Source organism: Crocuta crocuta, unplaced genomic scaffold (genome assembly GCF_008692635.1).
Source record: "Crocuta crocuta isolate KB4526 unplaced genomic scaffold, BGI_CrCroc_1.0 scaffold30, whole genome shotgun sequence".
NCBI lineage: Eukaryota > Metazoa > Chordata > Mammalia > Carnivora > Hyaenidae > Crocuta > Crocuta crocuta.
In genome coordinates, this window is record NW_027528345.1 from 14,942,907 (window position 1) to 14,952,380 (window position 9,474).

Genomic DNA, 9,474 nt, shown 5'->3' on the forward strand with positions numbered 1-9,474 from the left:
AGAACTATGTATATCCTAGTATCTGCAAATAGCATCCATTTTCCTTCATTCTAACTTAGCTCTTAGTTACACAGGAAAAGATTTCAAGGTTTCATGTCGAGTCTTAGGATTGCCTTAGGTTTTTTTTTTTCATGTAGATAAACTTTATGAGATTAAGAAAGTTGCCTGTTGAAGTAACCTGCTTTAGAAATAGCCCCTCCAACCCCCATCTGCTGTACAGGCCCTTGTGTGGTTCCTTCCTACACTGCGGAAATGGTAATGTGTGACCTCCACGTGTGTGTGATAAAAAAGGGATGGATATGCTCATTAGTTTGAATGTGGTGATTATTTCACAAGGTATACGTATGTCAAATCATCAAATTGTACACATTAAAAATATATAATTCTTAATTGTCAGATAGACCTCAAAAAAAGAGCTTTTGTTAAAAAATATAAAAACTGAATTACAAAAGATGTTGAGTCTTCCATCTTGCTCCTTAGAATCACTGTTCTTGGAGAGGCCAGCTGACATATCATGAGAACCTGAAGCAGCATATGGAAAGATTACGTGACAAGTTGTCAACATCTGGAACCAATTCATCAGCAGTATTTACTAGCCATCAGGAAGTAGATCGGCCATCCTCAACCTAATCTTCAGATGGCCTTAGTTTTACCTAATATATATTTTTCCCCAGCTTTACTGAGATATAATTGACATATTACATTGTGCAAGCTTAAGGTGTACAGTGTGATGATGTGATACATGCATAGATTGTGAGATGATTACCACAATAGAGTTACTTAACACCTCCATCACCTCACATAATTACAATTTGTGTGTGGATGTGGTGAGAACATTTAAGATTTACTCTCTTATCAACTTTCAAGTATATAATACAATATCGTTAACTAAAGTCACCATTAGATCTCCAGAAAGTATTCATCTTGTAACTGGAAGTTTACATACTTTAATCAACATCTCCCCTTCACACATCGCCCTGCATCCACCCCTGGCAACCACCATACTAATTTGTTTCCATGAATGAGTTTAGCATTTTCGGATTCCACGATGTAAGTGAGATCATATATTGACTGCAACCTTATTAACAGCTCCGAGCCAAAATCTCCCAGATAAACTGAATTCCAAAACCACAGAAATCGTGAGGTATACAATGTTCATTATTATATATTGAGGTAATTTGTGACACAGTAGTAGATAACAACAATAGATAATTATAATCCATAGATTGTTTGCTGAGAGTTTTTATAAACAATGACTGTGAAATACAATCAAAACCTCTGCATGCACTGAATGAAAAGATAACGTGATTTTCTATGTTTAATCTCTTAAAATGGTGAATTACATTGACTGGTTTTCTAATGTTATCATTTTTATGCATTGCTGAAATTTTGCTTAATATCTAGTTTTGAACCTGCACCATGATGTTCAATAATAAATGTGGTAATATTACTTTCCAGTGGAGAATTTATTGGATTCAGGTCTCAAAAGTGATTCAGCTTGATAAAGAAATTTTGAATACAGTAAAAGTTTGGATGGTGAGTAACTTGTCTTGTGGATGGTCCACAAGATGAGCAAACATTTCTAATAAATTTTAACTTGATAAACGAGCAGTGTCTTGCAATATGAGTAGCACATGACACCAAATGTCACATGATCACAGCTCTCTCTCTCTCTCTCTCTCTCTCTCTCTGGGATTGTGGGTGATTGTCTCCCATGCTCAGATGCTTGGTCTCAGGCCGCAGTGTTTGGCAGAAATCAGTGATTTTTCAGAACATTGGAAGGTGCCCACAACTGGCAGTAATATATAGTCAGGAGATGCATTAGACAAGGTGACATTAGGAATTGGCCAATAACTAGACTACTGTAGAGTGGCAATTGGACACTTACACACTGAGCTTACACGGTGTATACTATCTGATTTTTTATGTGTATGTTAGTTGTGAAAGTGATATTCATTTAGGAACATATAATTTAGAAAAAACCCCATTGAAGTTCACCTTAAGTTTGGACAAAGTGATTTTCAGTCTTCTGGTTGAAATTTTATAAAACTTCCACTTAAAAATCAAAACAACAGGGGCACCTGAGTGGCTCAGTCAGTTAAGCGTCTGACTTTGGCTCAGGTCATGATCTTGCCCTTCCGAGTTCAAGCCCTGTGTGGGGCTCTGTGCTGACAGCTCAGAACCTGGAGCCTGCTTCAGATTCTGTGTCTCTGTCTCTCCCAGCCCCTCTCATGCTCACACTCTGTCTCTCAAAAATGAATAAACATTTAAAAAATTTAAAAATTAAAACAATAACAACAACAAAAGCTGATACATAAATCCAGTAATGCACCATTTCCCACTGATTTTATCTGCCCAATTTACAACTACCTCCTTTGTAAGATGCATAGTTATTTATTTGGTACAGTATGGATTAAGATAGATCAAATACATTTTGTTATAATTATTTCTTTGAAATGGTTAGAGATTTGTTTTACTTATTTTAAAGGTAGATGTACTCAATTGAAGAGAACCTCTTTGACCTTAGCTGCAGCAACTTCTTACTCAACACATCTCCAGAGGCAATGGAAACCAAAGCAGAAGTAAACCATTGGGACCTCATCAAAATAAAAATCTTCTGCACAGTGAAGGAAACAATCAGCAAAACTAAAAGTCAACTGACGGAATGAGAGAAGATATTTGCCAATGACATATCAGAAAAAGAGTTGGTATCCAAAATCTATAAAGAATTTATCAAACTCAACACCCAAAAAACAAATAATCCAGTGAAGAAATGGGCTAAAGACATGAACAGACACTTCTCCAAAGAAGACATTCAGGTGGCCAACAGACACATGAAACGATGCTCAACACCACTCATTATGAGGGAAATACAAATCAAAACTGCAATGACATACCACCTCAAACTCATCAGAATGGCTAAAATCAACAAATCAGGCAACAACAGATGATGGTGAGGATGCAGAGAAAAAGGATCTCTTTTGCACTACTAGTGGGAATGCAAACTGGTACAGCCACTCTGGAAAATCATATGGAGAATCCTCAAAAAATTAAAAATAGAACTACCCTATGATCCAGCAATTGCACTACTAAGAATTTACCCAAGGGATATGGGTGTTCTGTTTCAAAGGGACACAGGCACCCCAATGTTTATAGCAGCACTATCAACAATAGCCAAAGTATGGAAAGAGCTCAAATGTCCATCAATGGATGAATGGATAAGGAAGATGTGGTATATAGATACACACACACACACACACACACACACACACACACACACACAATGGAGTTTTACTCAGCAATCAAAAAGAATGAAATCTTACCATTTGCAAGTACATGGATGGAACTAGAGGGTATCAGGCTAAGTGAAATTAGTCAATCAGAGACAAATATCATATGACTTCACTCATATGAGGCCTTTAAGATACAAAACAGATGAACATAAGGAAAGGAAGCAAAAATAACATAAAAACAAGGAGGGGACAAAAACATATAGGACTCTTAAATATGGAGAACAAACAGAGGGTTACTGGAGGGTTTGTGGAGGGCGGATAGGCTAAATGGGTAAGGGGCATTAAGCAATCTACTCTTGAAATCATTGTTGCACTATATGCTAATTTGGATACAAAGAAAAATAAATAAATATTTTAAACTATTATCCCACTGTTACTTTATTTACTTGGAAAATAAGAGTTAAGGAATAATTCTTTAATTTTTGCTAATGTAGCAGGAGACATCCCTCTTTCTTTTCCAGAAGGAAGCCAAACTGGGAAGTGATGAAGTTTTCTACCTATTTCTTATACCCTTACTCCTGCACAGAGAACCTTAAACTACTGGAGCCTCTTCAAGGCTTTTTGCCCCCCCTCCCGCTAAAGATTTCATTAGAATTTTTAGGAATCATTCTTACTGTGCTAATTTGCAAGCATTTTAAGTTTATATTTATTTATGAGTTGGTTCTATAACAGAGACATTATAATTAAATAGAGTGATTTCCATAGTTTTGTTAGCTCATTACAAAACATAACAAAGAAGAATGTGTTATCTCTACCCACTAAATTGAAATAGCCTTAGAGATTCCAAGAATAAAAAATTCTAAGTATTAAAAAAGAAAGAAAAATTACTTAGTATTTTATGGCATTAACCATCTTAGATATTATAAGATACTGCTTCTGTGGAATGATATAGGAAATTTTGTTCTGTTTACAAAGTTCTCATATTAAAACAAACCAACAGCCAAACTATTTAGGGTTTAAGACAGCAATAAAATACACACCAATTATCAGCTTAACCTGATGTGTCTAATCATTTGAAATGATTATTATTAGAAAAATATATGTTTAAGATAACATTGATGAATGAATTAAAAATTGAAATTTAAAAATCATGTAAGTTTCAAGGACACGGTACAAATCTCTTTTATCAGTATTGAACCAAAATCTCTTCCACAAAAGACAAAAATCACACAGGGAAAATTAGAATCTCTGTTCCTCACACAGTCTTGGTATATTAGTACTTGTAATTCTGAGAGACTTGACTAGTGTGCCCAGTAGACCCACCACAAAATATTTATTTTTGAGAAATACATATTGAATTGCAATCATTATAACTTAAAAAATATAGACAGGTTCTTGAAAATTCTATATTCTCCCCTATGAGATAAAAACAGTTGGGTAATTAATAGCAGTTCCTTCTAATGTCCCTGGGGTCATTTCCCCAAAGCCAGTCACACTTTTAAATATTACTACTAAAACACATCAACCACTTAGTGCCAGTGCAAAGCTGGTTAGTCTGCATCATACTTACATCTAAAGAATTGAATGAATCAACAAAATTATGAATCTTTAAAAATATCATCAAATTTCTAATTAAAGAAGAAATGTGGGGTTTTATTTGGTAAGATATATCCAGATATTCTTTATGGCTTATTTCTTTCCTCAATTAAAAAAAACTTGTATTATCTGCATATCTGTGTATAATAGAGCACCTTAAGAAAAGTAATTATGAGATCTTATTTATGGAGAAATGAGTAAGCTTATGATTTATTAAAACAAAGGGAACAAAAAATATTAAGGCTCTGTTCTGTCTACAAAGCTATAGAATGGTAAAAAAAATGAATATGAAGTAAAAAATGACAGTTGTGTACTTAAGGAATGCTGTGGATTACAACCATACAAAGTATTTTCAATTCAGAGACTGGGTTCATTTGTTCTCCAACTTACTAACTTACACTTTGTGTTGTGTTGTTCTAGTAAGAGACACATAATGATGATTTCAGCTTTGGCTGGTATTCTAAATGCTTATGATATAATTGCATAGATCCATAATCAATTTTTTTTTTAAATGGAAAACATATGAGAGTTGTGAGAAAGTTTACTTGACTCAAAGGTAAAGTCTATTTCTTCAGAAATGTTGAAAGCTGACCAGCTTGATAAGAAGTGAAAGAGCTCTTTGGCCCCATTAGACGTAGCCAAAGAAATTAGCGGAATTAAGTAAATGTCATTAAATGATCAAAATGCTATGCAGCAAGTAAAATTTTATATTCTCTAGAGCATGTACTAATCATGGCACTGAAGTGGGTTTTGCAATAATGGTGAGAGGGTAAAGGGCAAAATCACTGTTACATCTGTCGCTGATTCTGGGACAGAATCTACATTCCATTCTAGGAGAATGGAGAGTGTGGGATCGCCAGTGTTCCTTTCCTTATGCTACTGAGAACATTGGCTTCAGAACTCAGAGGAAGCAAAATAGATAAGTGAGATAAAAGTATATATGTTTGGGGTACAGTTAAAGCAGAATAATAGGTTCCCCTGTCTCTTGAGGGCTTCTCCTTATTTCCCTTAGATAAAACCCCCAGAACGCAAACCCAAATCATGTCTTTGGTTAAGTTGACCAAACTGGCCTTAGCCAGGGAGCCCCAAAGCACTCACCCTCAGATTCTAATACAACTATGTGCCCCGCTCCTGCTTCCCTCTCTCTGCCTGCACTGTGCCTTGACTTCCCCATGTGGTACCTTGAGTGAGCCGTGTGCCTCCTCTAGGACCAGTGACTAATAAATTTCTCTACTTCACTTTCCCTTGTGGTCTTTTATTGAACCCTAGTTCCACATCCAACACTTTATCTCTACTTCACGATAACTGAGTTTGGAAGGAGGACTTCTATATTCAAAGTCATAATTGTTCATAAGGATTTTTAAGCCCAACTCAAATAATAGGACTATATTTATGTGAGTAGTAGAAATATGGGCCCAGAGAAGTCAAATTGTCGTTCAAGAGACAATATTAAAAATCACATAAATTAGCAGTCCCATGAAGATAACAGAAAAACAAATCAAGCATCTAAGTTATGCTTATTTTTTACTTATGTTTATCAATTGTTTGTCACATAAACATATATGTGCGTGCACATATAAGTGTAGAGGTACATAGTGGATGATGGTGTGGAGTGCACTCCATTCCTTATAAACATGGAATCTATATAGTAAAAGAGTAGAAAAGTATAACTATCCCATACTTTCTCTTTTTGTACCCTGGATTTATTTCATTTTTTAAAAAAACTAGTAGATGATTCTATTTTAAATATCATCTGCCTAAACTACTTCTACTTCATCCTGACAACAGCACACCTCTGACAAAGAATATGAACTGCAGGTTGTGATCACTGACAAGCAAAAAAAGGACGCCTCGGTGATAAGCAATTAGTAGGAGTCATGCAAATTATTTCTTTGTTCTTGATTTTATCTTATTGTAAGCATTATTTCTGCACCAGAGAAATAGAATGATGAGATGTCTCAGCACAGATATGCAGTTATGGGTTTTACTGATATATTTGAGATTATACTTATATTTAAACAATATCCTTTGATGCACATAGTTGATTCTTACAGAGAAACTAGTCCAAGATATGATTTGTGAAAATCACACCAAAGTCACTGAATTTATTCTTCTTGGCTTTACAAATAACCCTGAGATGCAAGTTTCCCTCTTTAGTCTGTTCCTGGTCATCTATACAGTCACTTTGTTGGGCAACTTCCTTATCGTCACAGTCACCAGTGTGGATCCTGCTCTTCAAACACCCATGTACTTTTTTCTCCGAAACCTATCACTTCTCGAAGTCTGTTTTACTTTGGTCATGGTGCCGAAGATGCTGGTAGATCTAGTGTCTTCGAGGAAGATCATCTCTTTTGTAGGCTGTGGTGCGCAGATGTACTTTTTCTTCTTCTTTGGCAGCTCTGAATGTTTTCTTCTGTCCATGATGGCTTATGATCGCTTTGTGGCCATCTGTAACCCTCTCCGTTATTCAATCATAATGAATAGGTCCCTGTGCTTGTGGATGGCTGTCGGCTCTTGGATGTCTGGTGTTCCTGTCTCCATGCTACAAACAGCTTGGCTGATGGCCCATCCTTTCTGTGGACCAAATACCATCGACCACTTTTTCTGTGACGGCCCTCCAGTGTTGAAACTAGTCACTCAGGATACTACCATGTATGAAATGCAAGCACTTGCCTCCACACTGCTCTTTATTATGTTTCCCTTTTCCCTCATTTTGGTCTCCTACACTCGCATTATCACAACCATCCTGAGGATGCCTTCTGCTACTGGTCGTCAGAAGGCATTCTCCACTTGTTCATCACACCTCATTGTGGTGTCCCTTTTCTATGGAACCGCCAGCTTGACCTACTTACGGCCCAAATCTAACCAGTCCTCTGAGAGCAAGAAGCTAGTGTCATTGTCCTACACTGTCATCACTCCTATGTTAAACCCGATCATCTACAGCCTAAGGAACAATGAAGTGAAGGGGGCTGTCAAGAGGATAGTCACTCGAAAAATCTTGCAGAAGTTAGATGTGTTTTGAGTTCTACTGTGTAGAGTCTTAAAACAAAGTAGGGGCAGCAGGGCCCACAGACAAAAGCTTAAAAGGAATATAAGATTTGCTCTGACTTTGTCAGTGTCGCTTACTGTGATGGGTGGATCTCAGTGTATCAGTCTGAGTCCCAGCAAGAGAGGGATGGTAGTTTTAAATTGGAATCATTGAGAGAATATTTTTGAGGGGACTTTACAAATTGAGGGAGAGTAAGATAATTGTCACACAGCTCATATGATGGAAATTCCATATCTCTTGTCCTGAAGGGACAAGGAGAAGGAGTATTAACTGGACCTGGACAGTCTTACTACAATAAGTAAAAGCCACTCAACAGGAGTTCTGTTTTTGAGTAGAGAAAGGCAGCCATCCCAGTCTTATTCTATCCTAACTCTCAAATTTGCTGATTCCTGTTCTTTGTCAAACCAAATTTGAGGGGCACCTGGGTGGCTCAGTTGGTTGATTTCGGCTCAGAATATGATCTTGCAGTCTGTAAGTTGGAGCCCCGCATCCCGCTCTGCAGGGATAGTGCATAGTCTGTTTGGATTCTCTCTCTCTCTCTCTCTCTCTCTCTGCTCCTCCACCACTCTCACTCTCACAAAAGAAATAAATAAACTTTAAAAAAAAACAAACCCTGAGACAGAGGGCAAGAATGTCTATCCATATAGTATATAAAGGCCAGCCTTGTGGGGCACAAATCAGAATAGAAATGTTATGGAGTGTAAATGAAAATACTCACAAAAAACCCCTGTACATTCTGCAGCTAATGTGATACAAATATAATCATGGCTGTGTTTTGGTAACTTTTTAAAGTATGTATTAAAAGGTAGAGACTTCTAGTTGCCAAGAATCCATGGTTCAAATTCTTTATATGGGCTGCTGTTTTAAATGAAGTTATTTATCAAAATTATTTTAGTATTAATATTTGATGATATGGATCTGGACTTTGATCATTGGCTAAATCATCTATTCAATTTTACTAATTAACTTTTACTTCTTAGAATTTAAACAAGAAATACTTTCCAGACACTATAGTAAAAGCAAAAAGTAGTGGTAAAAAATAGACAACATGATTTATCAAAGAACTGTCTTTACAAATTCCCATGCAACAATCCAACAGGGAGGTCCTATTATTTATTTAATTTTCATAAAAGACACATTGGGATCAGAAAATTTAAGATTCTTGACAAGGCAAAGAGTTGTTGAGAGGTGTCCACAAGAATTCAAATTCAGACTCTCTGTATTTGAAATTCAATATGTTAACGTCTTAAAAATCTCTAGCCACATTTTCATTCAGATAGAGCATGATTACAGATGGGAATTTTTTTCATTAACGCCTTAAAATTCCTTCAAACAACTACAAAGACAAAATATGATTGAGTCAAAATAATTTTGGAATATTTAATATTTCCATTAGCACAAAGATATATTGGCTTTAAATATGCAATTTATATCTAATAGTACCTGTTGCCCTAAGTCTTCATTAGCCATTTTTTTTCGAAATTGTATAGATTTGTCTTTAAGCAGTAACCACCCTCCATCATTCTTGATCAATTCCCAGGAAAAATTTAAATCATCACAAATCTGCAACTTGAGATGACTATTTTCATTTAACTG

General features: G+C 36.1%; 1 protein-coding gene across 1 annotated transcript; it reads left to right on the top strand.

The window, feature by feature from the left end:
* Positions 1-6,900: 6,900 nt before the first annotated feature.
* On the top strand, positions 6,901-7,851 carry OR10A7 (olfactory receptor family 10 subfamily A member 7). Its single transcript, XM_077753648.1, has one exon. The coding sequence runs from the start codon at positions 6,901-6,903 to the stop codon at positions 7,849-7,851; it is 951 nt and encodes a 316-aa protein (XP_077609774.1).
* The last annotated feature ends 1,623 nt before the right edge of the window (positions 7,852-9,474 follow it).

Excerpts from the sequence above, each read along its gene's own strand:
- OR10A7 (XM_077753648.1), top strand. The coding sequence starts at position 6,901 with ATGATTTGTGAAAATCACACCAAAGTCACTGAATTTATTCTTCTTGGC.